This window comes from Podarcis raffonei, chromosome 2, assembly GCF_027172205.1.
Source record: "Podarcis raffonei isolate rPodRaf1 chromosome 2, rPodRaf1.pri, whole genome shotgun sequence".
Lineage (NCBI taxonomy): Eukaryota > Metazoa > Chordata > Lepidosauria > Squamata > Lacertidae > Podarcis > Podarcis raffonei.
Window position 1 is genome coordinate 79,060,921 of NC_070603.1, and position 17,014 is coordinate 79,077,934.

The 17,014-nt window shown below is 41.4% G+C and overlaps 1 protein-coding gene across 13 annotated transcripts in view; it reads right to left on the reverse strand.

Moving 5' to 3' along the window:
• Positions 1-3,657: 3,657 nt before the first annotated feature.
• Positions 3,658-17,014, reverse strand: part of RAF1 (Raf-1 proto-oncogene, serine/threonine kinase) — a 72,968-nt gene continuing 59,611 nt past the window's right edge. For 9 of the 13 annotated variants that reach the window (XM_053377676.1, XM_053377678.1, XM_053377683.1 and 6 more), the window contains 11 exons: positions 15,664-15,691; positions 15,108-15,232; positions 14,084-14,201; positions 12,709-12,793; positions 11,321-11,497; positions 10,896-10,942; positions 10,061-10,179; positions 8,550-8,681; positions 7,154-7,201; positions 6,689-6,823; positions 3,658-4,800 (listed from right to left, as the gene is read on the reverse strand). In XM_053377676.1, the coding sequence (XP_053233651.1) occupies positions 4,660-4,800; positions 6,689-6,823; positions 7,154-7,201; positions 8,550-8,681; positions 10,061-10,179; positions 10,896-10,942; positions 11,321-11,497; positions 12,709-12,793; positions 14,084-14,201; positions 15,108-15,232; positions 15,664-15,691 (1,155 nt within the window). In that variant the 3' untranslated portion in view covers positions 3,658-4,659. The remainder of the gene's footprint in view (positions 4,801-6,688; positions 6,824-7,153; positions 7,202-8,549; positions 8,682-10,060; positions 10,180-10,895; positions 10,943-11,320; positions 11,498-12,708; positions 12,794-14,083; positions 14,202-15,107; positions 15,233-15,663; positions 15,692-17,014) is intronic. The other 4 variants (XM_053377684.1, XM_053377682.1, XM_053377686.1 and 1 more) reach the window with 1 other exon arrangement.

Genomic DNA, 17,014 nt, shown 5'->3' on the forward strand with positions numbered 1-17,014 from the left:
CTTACATTTATGTAGAACATGGGTGGGTTTAAATTTCAGGTTGCATTTCTAAAACTGGAAACATGCCAGACTGTTGCTTTAAGTATCTTTTTTTGAGTGGCATGCCTATGACTTGCACTGGAGAGGAGAAACTAAAAGCTTAAAGCAGGCAGTAATTTTAGCTTGGACAGGAGCCAGTAGGGTTTCAGAGAAGATGAAGCAGGCTTTGCCCAGTCTGCTTCTGCTAACTCTTCAAATTCTCAAATTACACCTCCCAACTTCCAGAACCTGAAGGAACTGCATTTTCAGTTTTTGCTTCTACATTATATATTTAAATGAAGATAACTCAGTATTTGCTAAGGGGCACAAACCAATGCTTTCCTTATCTCCCCATCCTTAGAGAAAGGATCTAAATCCAATACACCATCTTATGGGTAGAGAACGTGTTTCCTCCTTAAAGGATGCCGAAGTTAAGGCATTCATGTAATCATGTGGAAGCACACTAACTCTTTGCTTAAACTGTGTACTTTTATACTAGTGTTGAAAGCAGTTTTACACAGTATCTCAGTACACTTTACATCAAATCTGTAATGGAAGTTTCATGGGTCAACTATTGCACCTGGCATACCATGCTGTGCTCACATTGCATGCTAACTGCACTTCAGCTTTAGCCCATTATTGTTTAGCCACTAAAGAATGGGGCTAAAGTTAAAGCAGTTGTGCCCAGAATGTAGTCCAGACTGTAAATCAAACGAATCCATGTGGAGATCTCCAAAGAAACCCAGAAGAATTCATTCCAGAATGCCACAACTCAACCCACAATATGGACTGTACAGTTCAAAAGCTGGGTTGGATCCAGACAGTCATGATGCATCTACTCTAAGAATGACTAAGGCTGCAACTCTAAACCCACTTACCTGGGAGTAAGTTCCACTGAGGTCAACAGGATATACTAATGAGTAGACATGGTTATGATTGCCCATAAATAAGGATCGAGCCCAAGGTACCAGGAGAAGGCAGAAAATACATACTGACAAAAGCTTGCTTTTCATGCACTATACTTCAGTCATTGTTCACTTAACGTATGAAGTTTGATCAGAAAATGCACTTTACCAGGTACACTTTTCTGATGCTGTAATGCTAATGTAAAACACCAACAAATCCAGACTTCAAACTGTGTAAGTCTTATAACTGTATAATGCATGTTCGTTACAATACTGGGCAAGAACAAGTGCCAGCAGCAAGGAATAAAAGAATTTGAAAATCAACAGGCTTAAGTACACCTAACCCTGTTTAGGATTTGGACACTGTGCACACACTTATCCTCTCCATTGTTTACTCCTGAAACCCTAAAAGCACACAAAATGCATTAGCTTAACTCCAGAAATAAATGTAACTCACCCAATATTTGCATTATGATAGTGAATACAAAAGTGCCAAGCATTCAAAGCCACTGCAGTACAGCTATTGTGGCACCTGAATGCATTCATTGTAGGGGACATTTTTGAATATGCAGCAGAAAATATGAATTACAGAAAGGGTGGGAGTTCCTTGGAAAGCAGGGGTGCTTTTCAGTTCCTGGGTGTCATTTCAGCTGCAGCTGATCAGAAGAACTGAACAGCTCAGCAGGCACTACAAATGGCAGAGGCTTGTAAGCAGCACATGGAAAGTGACAGCAAGTGTTTATGAAGAGCAAAAGAACATTGGCACAAGGACAGCTACAAAATGGAAGCCAGTCTTCGCATACCGAACTTACTGTATTTTTTGCACCATAACACTCACTTTTTTCTTCCTAGAAAGTAAGGGGAAATGTCTGTGCGTGTTATGGAGCGAATGCCTACGGATGGCGGGGGGATCTGCTGCAGTCGTGAGCAGAGGATCCATGGTTCCCCTTCCTTCCCTCCTCCGTGGCTTGCTTTGAAACAGCAAAGCGGGAGAAGAGCCGCTGAGTGGGGAGGAGAGAGGGACAGAGAGCCTGTTTGCTTTAAAGGAGCAAAGCGGGAGAGGAGAGGAGCCTTCTCCTCTTATACCCCTCTTCTGCATTATTAACAGCATCCTTCTCCACCCACCCCACACGTGTTCCTTGTCCCTCGAGTGCTTTTCCTTCCCTCCCCACTTAAAACGTGGTTACAAAGCACGGATCCACATGGATCCTCAGGATTTTTGCACTGGGTCACCCCAAATTCACCATCAGATCACATAGCATGTCCATGGCTACAGCTTGCACCAAAAAAATCACGCACCCACTGTTGCCTGGGGCCACAGTGGTGCAAAAACGTGGTTACAAAGCACGGATCCACATGGATCCTCAGGATTTTTGCATTGGGCTACCCCAAACTCACTGTCAGATCACATGTCTGTGGCCACAGCATGAACCACAAAAATCATACATCCACTGTTTCGTTTAGAATATTTTTTTTCTTGTTTTCCTCCTCTAAAAACTATGTGTGTGTTATGGTCAGGTGCGTGTTATAGAGCGAAAAATACGGTAATACTATTAAGGAGAGTGCAAGCTGAAAGTCACAACTGAAATTACGTTAGCAGTGATGCAACGCAACCCCGGGAAATGACGTTCCTTACCTTTGCATGGATTATCAATCAGAAAGTTAGCTCTCACTCTTAATCCCTGAGCAGTTTTCATTCATCACTACTTCCTGAGTAACTGACCTCCTTTATGCCTTAAAAAGAAATAAAGCCTACTGCATACAACTTGTATACAACTTCCTACTGAGTTGCCTAACATGATACTGTGTAAGATCAGGCAACCAGCGATCTAACACCCTCATTTATTACACACGGGATTGTCAATTCGCCTTTAAAAAATCTTAATCCTGTTCCAAAGAATCTGCAGATTTGACTATGTCACCTCTACGAACCACCTCTAGGAGTCACCTGAGGGCCAAACTACATGTCTATAGATTTTATAGTAACACAGCCAGTATAGATTCCGCCCCCCCCCCCCGGGAAATGCTAGCTTCAGGGGAAGGGTCAAATTCCCCTTCACAATCCCAATAATTATCAAGTGTTCACCCAGCTGATGCTACAAGCATTTAATATCATATCTAGCCTGGCTCTTTAGTGAACTCGGTAACTTCAATTCCAGGCCTGTGGACAAGAGGCAGAGGATGAATTTGCATGATTTCTTCTTTCTCTGTAAAGTGAGTCTTTCCATCAATATGTAGCAAAGTCCATGTGGAACTAGATAGTAAGGATTTGCTGGATGTGTGGTGAACTAAATGTATTTATCTGAGAGCAACCCACAACTGAAGATGCACACCTACACTTACAGTGATGATGGTTCAATATGGGAAATATGGGTGTGTGGGTCAAAAAACAGCTTACCTACATCTCCAAGGGACACTTTGCTGTGCCTGAAAGTGATAAACTTGTTCTTGAAAACTGCATCACATCTAAAGATCCCTCAAAAGGCTGCTGGAGCTACAAAGCACATTCTTCAGAGAATATAAGGGTGCGAGGAAATACACAGTTAATAGCTCTACAGTTCTTTCCAAAATGGTATTTTAGTGGGGAATCGCTCCAGTATTTTCTTTGCTTTTATGCACACAGTGTACTAGATATTGCAGACAGGGCATCACGGCTACATAATACACACATTTAAGAACATGGTGCACACATCAAATGTGGAACATCGGTTAAAAAACCGACTGAATGACAAACTTAAATTTAATTTATTTTATTAAAATAAGATAATCAGAAGAACCTGTGTTTACAATAAATGCTTTTCTCTGAGGGGCAATGAAAACAAAGTTAAAACCCAAATCAGCAAGGGAAAATCTGTATATGCCAAGTTTCTTTATAGTGCATCTCAGGAAAAAAAGTTTCAAAACAGACTTTATTTTGCAGAAATTTACTAACAGAATTACTTATTTTGCCTCTTCTCCTCCCAAAAAACTATAGTTTCTCACAGGACCCTCAGAGCGCCGCAAGAAACAAGTCCGAAGTACCCAACAAGCTTCTTATGTTACTGTTAGATGATTGTAGGAAGATTGTGCTAGCTTCCTTCTCTGGACAGTACTAGTTATAATATATTCCTTGCCTCAAAATTAGTATTTTCCACATGTGCAAAACTGTTTTGTGTTGACTTAATATTGGTGTTTAACGTTTCATGATCTTGAGAAATGCTTAGAAGTGGAAACTTTCCAGAGCTTGAATTCCCCTCTTCCCTTAAGTCTTCTTTGTGGATGATCATTTTAGTTAAAATTCCTCCAGCCTGAATGGCACAAAGTCTTAGAATATCAGAAGAACAGCACCATCTGCATTGACTTTCCTCAAATGCTAAGCTATTATTTTGCTATAGAAAAATACCAGTCTATTCAGCATAATGCAATTTCAAAGAAACCTGTTTTCTCTTTTTTTTTCCTTTTTCCTTTTTTTTGCATATGGGATAAAGTAAGGCTCAAGTGCATCTATAAAAAATAGTAATAGGACCTCTTGTATACTGTCTCTTAACTATTTCAATATGATAACCTATAGAAAAAGGCAACGTGGAGTTTTTTGTCCCTGTAGGATTAGAACGGTAGAAATTCATAGCAGCTCATTCTCAAAACTGGCATCCAGCTGAATCCCATTGCTGGCTCTGCAATCCTGTAGACTGAGGCATTCAAAAGCACAACTGTTAGAACTGTTACTGGAGAGCAGTGGGCAGCGCGCAACAATCTCCTAAAACACAGGTAGCTTTGTCGAAGTCAATGTGCACGAATTGATGTCCTGGGTGTGAGTTGCACGATGCAGAGAAGGTTCTGAAGCACTTCGGTTGATTTTGGGTAAAGAATGCTGCAGCAATTCAATGGAAGACAATATCTAAAGTAAAGAGGGAAAGGGGGGGGGAGAGGAAATTATAACGGCCTGTCCAATTTCTGTGTAAGACTATCTTAATTACAGTACTGACAACTTCCTAGGTCTAGACAAGGCTACAAGTACAAATTTCGTGAAAGCTCTTGCCAGCCCCACTCACTTCCCTGTGACCATTTCCTGTTTATAAAATAGAGAGCAGACAGGACAGCGTTTATTTTCTGCCTTGTGAAAAGCGTGAGTGGCTCACATTACACACCCAAAGCACAAACCTATGTGCAGGGATACCCACAGGTTCCTGGCAATAGCTTGGGAGTGACAACGCTACAACACAAATACCCAGTTTTAAAATACATTCTTAAAAAAATCAAATTATAGTATCTCAGCATTACTGAAAAACAGTAAAGAAAAGTGAACATGGTTATCTGGAAAACTATTTCATTATCTACCACTAATGAAACATTTTGGTCTTATCAGAAGCAGGAAATACCAAGAAACATAAAATTGAGAATTTTAGTGTCTCTCAGGAAACAGATAAACAGAGATATAAATCTGTCTTTCTTTCTATAATTTATATATATTTATGTGTGTGTGTGTGAACGATTAAACATAATATGCCTCTCTCCCCGCCACCCTCTCTCTCATAAATGCAGATATATACATAAGAGAAGGGTAAAATTTGTATCTGTCTTGTTGTTTATGTATTTTATTACCCTTCTCTTGTATATATTAAATCATATATAATGTTATATAGACACAGCTGTATAATGTGTCCATCTTGCCCCGAGGGGAGGAGAGAAAGCAGCAGAAACGGGTTAGGAAGCTGCCAGCCTCTAGCTCCCCATGGAGACCTCTCTCCCCACTCCCCACCTGAGGGACGTCTGAAGAATCAAGAGGAACGGAGAAGAAAAAGAGGCAGCCTCTGCAATGACAGTTGTTTGTCCTTCCTCTTTCATCATATAATTTCTATCGACGCTTATTGTAAAAAATAATTTTATGTAAACTACTTTGTGAAGTCCATCCGATAAGCAGTACATATATTCAATAAATACATACCTATAGGTTTTTGTTTTTAATTATTAAAGATTTTCCTCATTTACAAAAGCACATGCTTTGTATTTTTCTTCAGGTTGTGTTTTCTACAAGATCAGTTACTTTTGTCGTGAAACATTGGTGTTATATGCATTATAGGGTTGGGAAGAAAAGAAGGGGGCGGGAGAGAGGGTTGGGGTGGTAAAGCCTATATTCTTTTACTTAGTGTATGTGTAGGGTTTTAATGTCAGTGTCACTTGAGGAGGTTCTCTTTCTATTTGCTTGTTATGTTTCCTTGATGGTGGGAGAGGTTGGGGTGGCCTAGGGTGTGGTTGATCGCCTTTGGTTGGCTGCAGTGGGATCTGTTTCTGTGTGTGAGGAGGGTGTTGTTGGGTTAAGTTAATACATACCTATAGTTATACCTGTCTTTGTGCATGCATAGGCACATGTAGGCATGTCTGCAAGCCTATGTGTGTGTCTCTTTCTCTAGAATATTCTCTTCTCTCTCTCTCTCTCTCTCTCTCTCTCTCTCTCTCTCTCTCTCATATCGTAATTCAGTCATGGAACTCACTGAGTTCCCTTGGACCAGTCACTCTCTTTTAGCCTAGCCTACTTCACAGGGTTGTTTGCAAGGATAAATTATGAGGTGTGAAGTGAACCATGTGCTCTAATCTTGACTTCTATGGAGTAAAAAGGTAATAAAATAAAGTAATAAAAATATTCTCTTGCCTGCAGTTTAAGAGATTAGTTTCCCCATTATTTTTCACTATTTGAACCAACATGTTCTCTCTGTCTCTTGCTTTATTCAAACACACACACAAGTTTATTCGTTTTGTAAAGCTCTAAAATCAAACTTAATTCTTACCTGGGGGAAGAGAGGCCTTTCATCCCTGACTTTCTTCACACAATCTGCTACGAGTCTCTTCATAGCTTTGGGGCAGTTTTTGTAGAGTTTGCTGAGGTCTGGTGATGCATAGCCACGACCAACCATGAAAATGATCTAAGAATAGGCAAACAAGCAAACCTTAGAAGTTTAGAGAGGCAGCATCTACGTTGAAAATAGTTTTAATGTAAACTATTCACTGTTCTCATGGAAATATGGAGGGCAGCTGCATGTGGTTTCAAGGGGGAAGGGGACATCACTCATAAGTGATACCATGGAGGGCTGGGAAAGACTTCTGTCCGACAATCGGAAGGGCTATGGTTAGATGGCCCACTGGCCTGGCTTGGTTTAAGGAAGCTTCCCATATTCTCAAGACCCCCCTCACTCACTGCCAACTACCAAAATTAATTGCCAAATACATTCTGGCCCAAGAAAGAATATACGCACATGGAAGCTGCTTGCCAGTTGGGAACCTCCTGCAGACTGGTGAGGGATCTGCATTGTGATAAACAGGCCATTTTATCTAATTTAGTACAAATTATAGCACATGTCATTGTATCTTCTTCCCCAGTGCTTCCAAAGTAGTTGACTTACAAGAAACAAACGTGTAACCTTCTAATGGCTCTATTTATCTCTTAAGTTGAGAAGCCAGCCCCAGAAGCCTTTCCAAGCACCCACCACCACCATAATCCTGTGAGGGAGAAAGTGGAGAGGCACTTGTTGGCCTCAGCCCTTCTACCATGTTCCCGTTGCACTTTCAGAAGGGTCATTTATGCAGTAAGCAGCTTCTCCTTGTGGAGGGAGGCTCACCGCACAATCAGAGCTTTCTGCAGGCTTCTAAATCAACCATGAAGCCTCCAACCTTTTCTGTGAGAAAAACAGGTGTTCCGACTTCACCCAATGCTTGGCATTGCCAAACAGCAGTTCCCCTTTGCTGCCCCATGATAAAAAGGGGGTGGGCTTGCCGATTTGGCTGCCTAACCACTCCCAGCATCCTTACCAACTTCAGTGCTGGGAGAGGGCTGGGACCACCATACAACTGCTGAGGCACGTCTGCAGCTTCAAAATTTGGCAGAAGGCTAATTGCCCATCACCAGAGGGTAGTGCCACACTTGCCACAGTGAGTGGTAACTGCCTCTAAGGTAGCACTGAGCATGCACTACAGCTACTAGACCAGTTAGGAACCTTGTGCTTTCCACTTTAGCGTATCATATTACTTTAAAGTTCAAGGCACTTCTTTCATCTAGCATATAACAATTATTTCCATCTGGGCAGACAGGCTTAAGAAACAATGAAGGCAGAGTTCACAAGCAGTGTTAGCCTATCCTGCCTTTGATCCTCAGGTTAAGGCTTTCCTAACGCTCAGCCCAACCCTTGAGAAGACACAGATCCTTGGAGACCAATGGGAACTCCAAGAAAATACAACCCAGATTTCACAAGGGAATTAGTTGACAAACTGACCTCTGTATCAAGTGTTAACAATGTAGATTTTTTTTCAGTCCTCAAGAACTCTGACTCAACATTCCGACCAGCCTAGCGCTAGCAAACACTGCATAGCAAACAAGCAGTTTGGGCAAAGTATACATGATGTTATACTGACATTTCAATGTTACTGCAAACATATACCATCTGCAAAAGCTTTTATATGGGATGCCCTGCTGCTTAGATACACACAAGCCAAGATCTACTTCTAAAATTTGCCATCTTCGCAGCAGACTGGATGAGGTGGAATATAAATTACATGGTTCTTTGCTCCGTAGCCTTCTAAATAAAATCCAGAAACCCTGAAAATAATAAATTTGGAAATACAATGCATTGCATTTAAAAAATGATTGTTTCTCACCTGGTCTCTGTTGTTAATATGGGAATAAGGTAGCTCTCCGGTCATCAGTTCATAGAGTACAATTCCATAAGAATACACATCTGATTGGAAACTGAATGGATTGCTATCCTGCATTCGAATCACTTCTGGTGCCTTTATTTTTTTTATTAAAAAAAACCAGATTAAGAATTCATACATGGAGGGAAAAAGAAAACAGAGTCTGATGGCATTAAGGCCACAATAAAAAACAGAATTAAGCCACTGCATTAAATGTATTTCCTCAAACATTCAAATTGGGATTGGAAACAATGGAATGAAAAATGTGGGGTTTTTTAAATCAGGGAAAATACAATGGAACACATGATTGTTCCTCTGCCCTCATTTCCACGCTGTCAGCTTGAGGCCAGCAGGGCCCTGGGTGAGGTGGCAGAACTGCAGTCATATCTCACCACCACCAGGCTGCAGCCTCAGCTTCTTAAAAACTTAATATAGACATTGGCCCAGTACAGAAACAAGAAGTAACTATGGTTTGTCATTACAAGAATGAGCCTGCACACATCTGACTTCCTTGCTCCCGCTGCACCCCCCACCCACCCACCTTCCTACACACAAAGGAGATCAAAAGCTTCCATGCTCAGTTTGATATCCTGGCTTCTTTTAACTACCTAAAGTTCCCGAACTTTGGGTGTACAGTGGTACCTCAGGTTAAGTACTTAATTCATTCCGGAGGTCTGTTCTTAACCTGAAACTGTTCTTAACCTGAAGCACCACTTTAGCTAATGGGGCCTCCCGCTGCCGGAGCATGATTTCTGTTCTCATCCTGAAGCAAAGTTCTTAACCCGAGGTACTATTTCTGGGTTAGCGGAGTCTGTAACCTGAAGCGTATGTAACGCGAGGTACCACTGTAATGGGAATCCGTGGTTAGTTCAAAAGCATATGCGTTTGGCTTGCCACCTCTGGTTAAGACCTTGGGTGGGGGAGGAACCCTGAGGTTCACACAGGCTCATTCTCATAACAAACCCTAATTTGTTTTGAAAGGCCAGGTATCCTGAAGCCTAGTCAAAAAGCCTATCTGCAGCACCTACCCACTCAAAGTCAAAAAGGCCAGGTATCCTGAAGCCTAGTCAAAAAGCCCATCTGCAGCACCTACCCACTCAAAGTTTGCCCCTCCCACGTTAAAAAGAAAACTGCAGCTTGAAAAGCACACACAGATATGCACCTTCTTTTGCAACACAGGAAGCAGCCATGCCAATTTTGGATAGCAGTACTGTATGCTAGTTCTCTGGTATTTAAGCAAGGATGAGGAACTTTTGGCTCTCTAGATATTGCTGCATTCCACTGTCCTCATCCCTGGCCAGCAGTCAGGGTTAATGGAAATTGTAGCCCAAAAGCAATCCAAAGGTTCCCCACCCCTGGATTAAAGGATAAGAAACACGTTTTTGTCATATACTGCACATTAAAAACAAAAGTTAAAAGGAATAACTTTAATGTCAGACCAGCTACAAGCAACAGCTCCGTTGTAAGTCACTTACCATCCAGAGAACGGATCCAGTAGGTTGTTCTACCTGTTGGGAACCACTCCACCTAGATTTGACTGTTGCCAGCCCAAAGTCTCCAATCTTTACTGTGCGGTCTTCATGAAGAAATATATCTACATAACTCTTAAGGAACACACATGGACAGTCACTTCAGTTACCAAACACAGTCATCCTTGCATCCAGGCCTGTTTCCAGAAGATATTCTACACTAGCTTTTAATGAATGTGTTTTAAGAACACAAGATGGATCAGACCAATGGCTTATCTAGTCCATCACCTTGTTCTCACAGTGACCTACCAAGTTTTTAAATATATTGTAAAATATTCGGTATTAAAAGGAAGGTGGTAAGGTGCCAGACCCTACCTAAGTACATCCTTTCTTCTCCCACACCTTCCCCACTCCCCAGATTTTTATTACTCTCAGAACTGAACTTCCATCTATAGCTAAAAGGGTTTCTTTTAATTAAGTTTCCATGTATCAGCTGCACTTTATAGGGTACTATCCACTGAAAGCTCCAAAGGACATTGAGTTTTCCAGAGACAGGACCTGTAAAGAATGCAGACCATACATTGTAAGGTTTGTTTTTTAAACAGTAAAATAAAATAATGTGTTATGAATTTAGAGATCTTGAAAACAGCCCCAGTTTTCAACTCAGATCTGCAAATGAAAGAGAGCTAACGAATGCAGAAATAACCTTCAATATTGCCATTAACTAACAGATCTTCATATCACTTAATCACCAGAACAAACTATAAATACTATGCCCCGTGTTCCATATTGATCTACTGATGGCAGGCCATCAGAATTCCACCCAGTAAGAAAAGGATACTATTTGATTTCATATCTCTGTGTATTATATTCTTCGCATGTAAGTAGCTGTAAACAAAATTTGAGACATGAAAATGTCAACATATTTACATGTCAAAAGTAAAGTTACAAAGAAACAAACTACATCCTTAATCAAACACAAAGAAGATTATCATTTCCTCAGTAGTTATCTACTGTAGCTAGAAAGCTTTCATTTTATCAATTTAGAATCAGACAGTGCTATTTTTGTATATCAGGAAAACATCTTTGTAATCTTTACTTTCTCTGGAAGACTGCCCGGTGTTTTTATATTTCAAGTTTTACAGGCACTATCAAGATCTGCCTGGACCCAAGACAGCACTCCCTTGATTTTCTCTAGCACTATTTCGTCTTTGGAGCAGTCAACACCACTTCCATAGCTACAATGATTCAGTCCAGATTACTCACTCCATTCCTTGTGCCGTCTGTCTTGCAATATCAATACGTTGTAACATCTGGAACTTGGTCTCCTGGACATGCAGGTGTTTATACAGACTGCTTCCTTCACACCACTGTGTGACGATGGCCAGGTTATCTTTAGTCATGTAGCCCATGAATAGCAAAATATTAACATGCCGGGTTTTCCTAAGAGAAACAAATAGGAATCAACACATGAACATGGAGTGTATGTTTAGCTTTGTAAATTAAATAAACATGTGAAATTTAGAACTCCATTGATTTAGGGGAGTGGATTTTTCTTCTGATCCAAAGCTTTCCGAAAAACTAGTACCTCTAAACCCAAGCTGAAAGCTCAACTGCTTTTCTCCATAGCAAAGGTTTTACAGGGAGATGTAAATTTAACAGAGAAAGAGAAACGTCTATTCATAGAAATAAACGTCTTTTACTAATGACAGAATAATGAATGAACCTGAATTTCCCTGTGCATATGTGGCTCTTTGAATTTTGGTGATGCCGTCTTTCCTGCTTGGATCTGAAGGTGAATATAAACAGTGTATGTGCTTGTTGGGGGGGGGGGTTTGCTGTCCCTCTTCAGCTAGTCAGGCAGAACCCCCTGGAACACTGTTCTGAAGGCTGGCATATCCTCTAGTGTGGCAGGAGACACAAGCAGTTGCTGCCAGAAAGGGGATCGGGGCGGGGATGTAAATCAGCAAATCCTTCCCTTTGCATGCAAAGGAGTGCTTTGTGCACACTTCTACCCCAGTCTGTTGCCCAGTGAATAGCTTTGAGGACTAACAAGCAGGACTGACCCAAAACAGTTTGCTGTCTGAGGTAAAGGACAAGATGGCACTCCCTTCACATTCCATACACAGAAGCTGACTGGACTGACAACGGGCTCTTTCTCCAAACTGGTAAAATGATAGCATCCTCCACCGCACTTGAGTCAGAAGGCTACTTTTTAGAGTGGTCAGGACATGCCATGAAGAATACACAGACTTGCCCTCCAAAAGATAGGAATGATTGGGGGGGGGGGGAGCATAGGAGGAATAGCCAAGAGGCGGCTGCTGCCCCTCAACATCTGCTACCTGAGGCAGTTGGCTTATGTTGCGTAATGGTAGGGGCGGCCTTGACAAGTATTGATCACAGTTCCAGCCAACAAGGAATTGTAAGCTAACAAACTGAATATCCCTGCCTCAGGACAGTCTACAATTTGGAGGCAGCAGCATGAGAGTCTGGTAAATCTTCCAGTTCTGTTTAGTTTACTATCCTTGCGATAACCTCACACAATAAAGAGTTCTACTGAAAACACAATGAGCCTGGGCATCCAACCACTTTAGACAACAGTCAACTTAATAAAAGTACTAGACAAGCATTTTAAAGTCACCATGTTGGCTTACCTTAGCACAGCCACTTCATTTCTGAAGGCCTGAAACTGCTCTGGGGTTGGATCTACCACCTTTAATATCTTTACTGCTACGTCTCCTGCAAACATAACGCAACAATTGTCTCTCAAGCACCATGCCAACATTCTTATAACAGTGACAAGCAGTCCACTGATGTCTGTACACAAATTACATGTGGGGAGGAACCAGAGCTTCAGCAATATGGTCTGCATGCGGAAAAACCCAAGGGCACACCTGCCAGAAGCAGGAACTCTGGGCCACTAATTCCACAAGCCCAAAGGACTTTGGGATATGATTGAGTTCACCGTAGTACTATTACGAACATTCTGTCAGCACCAGCATTTCTGCTTGCCACACAAACAATCTGCCTTTCTCCTTCCCCCGCACATTATTCTGGGGTTCTTCCTAAACCCCAGAGCCAATGCCCCAATAGGGGCATTTAGGGGGAGGAGGATGGAAAAGCCCCATTGTGGTAGCAGGACTCATTGCGCAAGTTCTCACTAGTGCAACTGTTCGGCTGAATCTGGGTCACAGTGTTTAATAAACAGTAGGCACCCACACCCATCCTGATTATCACATGGTAAACCAGGGAACTCTCTAAAGGGTTACACTGAGGCACAGAGGTCTGCTCAAAGGGAAAATATGCAATACCCCACAAGGCAGGACCAAGCATTTGAGTACACTAAGTAGTTCTTTGAATCTTGGCCACTATTTCCAAATACCCACTTCCCTCCCACCGAAGCAAACGCACCTTATAAGAATAATGGAAGAGCTGTTTATAATTTGTTGTAAACATGATAATGGAAAAGATGATGAAATGTGGCTGCTAAAGTTTGCTCAGCATGGTGTGTGCAATGCCACCTCCTGATGAGCAGGACATATGGCCAGCCTTTCTCCAAATTTTGAAACTGAATGAGCATCATTGTAATTTGGTGTACTGGGTTGCTGTTATTTCATTCTGCAACTCTGTAAAGTATCTTTTTTTTCTTTACATTTGTTTTACCTACCTGCTTTTTTTTTTGGTGTCTACATGTTTTTGTACATAACAAAAATCAATAAACACTTGAAAAAAATAAATAAAATGACAGAGACAATATTTCAAAAAATAAAAATGGAAAAACGAAACTGTAGAGGAATGAGGGGATTGTTCCTGCAGCTGAGCAGCAATTCCCATCACCTCCCCAGTTCCAAAGTTGGAATGAAGGGTTCTCTGCCCCATACATAATTATGGGATCAGTTCTTATCAGATATCTATGAATCAAAAATATTAAACCTGCACACATGGCCAAATGTATATATTTTTTACTATGTTAAGCAATTTTAATATTGACATTTTCCAACAAGAGTGGTAGGAATACTTGATACTTACCATGCCATTTGCCTTTGTAAACAGTCCCAAAAGAGCCTGACCCTACTCTGGTAGAGAGCATAACTTCACTTGCTTCTATTTCCCAATAATAATTTGAATCTCTCTGTCCACGAGATCTCTGGAAAGCAAGTAAATATTTACAATACAGACAGCATGGCCTGGAAACCAAGTTTCACAGGTTCAGATTAAAGCTTGCCGCAAGTATGATTAATGATATTTGGAAATAATCTAGATCTGACTACGCAGTACATACACAGTTATAATGTAGACTTAACAAAATGTCAACAGGAAATATGTTTAAGGAAACTAAGGACTGAATGGGCATCTGTATATTTCTAAATCTGTTGTACAGCTGGAAAATAATCTATGCCGTAACATCACTCCCAATAACTTTTTTTCTATTTAATGACAATCAGATTTCCCTCTTATACAAATGTGGTCTATTCTCATCTCCATGCTAACAAGCTGTTTCTAATACTTCCTGTGCCAGTAGATAAGAGCTTATCAGCTGTAACAACACAAAGTCAGAAATTGTAATTTTTTACTGGTTCAAGGGCCTGATTTAAAGATCTAGGTGCTGTATTATGATACTGAGCAGAGTAATATGGAGGCAGGTGCTATTGCAAATTGGAGACTAAGGATGGGGAACCCATGGCCCTCCATGTTGCTAGACCACAACTCCCATCAGCCTTAGCTGGCACGCCCAATGGTCACAGATGAAGGAAATTGTAGTCTAGCAACATCTGAGAAGGCCCACTGGTTAGGCCACCCCTGCCAGAGAGTTGCACTGTGTTTGTTTTTAGAATCAGGGTGAAGGCATTAGTGAAGAATGTAAAATAACATTGACAAACACTTGGACTTATTTTAGAAGCTCACACACTATTCAGCAATGGCAGCAACATAAAGAGTATGACACAGAATACATGCAAATCATAGCGACACATCCAGCTGCAAGCTTTAATAAATTTGAAAATCACATTGTATACTCTGAGTATCTTCCGGCTGTAAATACTCTGATACATACGATTTTTTTTTCTTGTGAATTACATCCTGCAGCTCTCTCTCTTGGGGCTGGAACTGGTGTTTTAGGCTGGGACCATCCTGTTGGACTTGTATTGTTGGGGCTTCCGGATACAGCTGAGGGTGATGCTTCACATGTTTGAAGAAAGATGAAAGAGACGCTTACTGACATTAGACAACCCCCATATCAGAAGCAAGAAAAACACGCCGGAACTGGTACGACATCACGTTGTGCAAAGCCTAAGTGTGTTTTACTGCACAAATGATGTTCTGTGCTCCAGCAGCATGCTAATTCTAACATGGAAGCACTTTTTAATGTAGAAACGTTCATAATATGAATCATCATAATTCAGTGGCAGAGCATAAGCTTTCCCTGCAGAAGGTTCCAAGTTCAACCCCTGGCATCTCCAGATAGGACTGGGAAAGACCTCTTGATGGAACTCTGGAAAGCAGCTGCCAGTCAGAGAAGACAACATTAAGCTAGATGGTCTGAATCAACATAAAGCAGCTTCCCAAGTGGCCCTCCCAGTATCCCACATATTATTAAGTGAGACACTCACCAGATTCACTGTGACTACGTATTGCATCCTGAAACAAAAAGAACAGGTATCAACACTTCAGCATAATTGCTCTGGAAGGCGGAATAGAGCAGAAAATTTCTCACTAACGAGAAACTGACTCAGCAGCTTTAATTGTAGACACCAAACCACCACAACATTTGGAGATGTTGGCCATTTAAAATGCAAGGAAACTTAAATATGCTTAGCTTTTAAAATGAAGTTGTCGAATTAATTGTTGAAGTATTCATAGGAGCATTCAAGTTAACGTTTCATGAAAGGCCACCATTAACCAATCAAGTTAGTGGTGTAACATGTATTTTGCATAACCTACTACATATAGACCAAGTCCAGTTCCACCTGGTCATATTTAAACATAACGAGGAATTGAATCTGTAAAAGTGGAAATCCACATGGCCCCCACTGTACCACCGCTGCAGCTGAGCTTGTTTCTCCTTCTCTCTGTTCATGCCACACATGCTACCCTGTGTAAACATGCACAGCTCTGATATAAGGCAATTTTAGAATGGTTCCCATTTGTCCAGCATTATCCAATGCACAGTTTGTATAGTGGATAGAAAGACACAAAGCAAAATGCAAGGTCAAAAGAAAGGTGAGAAAATAGCCAGAATGCAGTTTTTCTGCCAAAACTAAACTGGTCTCACCCTGTGAACTGTCTAGAAGTCAAACTGAGCTACTCAGAGCTTTTTGAAGGAAAAGTAGTGTGTAAGCACGTTCAACAAAATAAAAATAATGAGGATTCAGACAGATTTCTAGTCAAGACAGAAAACACGCTGGGCAAGATGAAACACTGAATAAAACCAACTGTAGAAGTATAGCTCAGTGAGAATTGCTCATCACCTTTCATTCTAAGGAGGTTCATTTGGAAATGGGCAATTGGGAACAGTTCCTGGAATCCCAAGAATTGTGTGTGCTCATGCAAGAGAAGTGGGGTGGTGCGTTCTGCTTGCGTTTCCTTTTGCCACATAAAATCCTGCTCCAACGGGTCTCCCGACCTTCAGAAGCAGCTCTACAGAGACACAAGTGGCTTCAGCAGGAAGGGAGAAGGATGGGGAAATCCCCACACAGGGGTATTCGGCACATAGGCCTTTGGATCCCTGCCAGTTAAGCTAAAATGTGGACTTTACAGGAACTTTCATTCACTTGCTGTGGCTTGGATGTGGCCACAAAGGCACAGGCTGTCCTCTGTTTAAAAAACACACACTCCAAATCCTGAATTTCTAAGAAGAAGAAAATATTCACTGCATTTCAAGGCCGGGTGTTCCCTCATCCCCCAATTTCAACTTAAATAAAGTACTCATCTCCACCAGGCAAAGCATTTTTGAAGTACTGC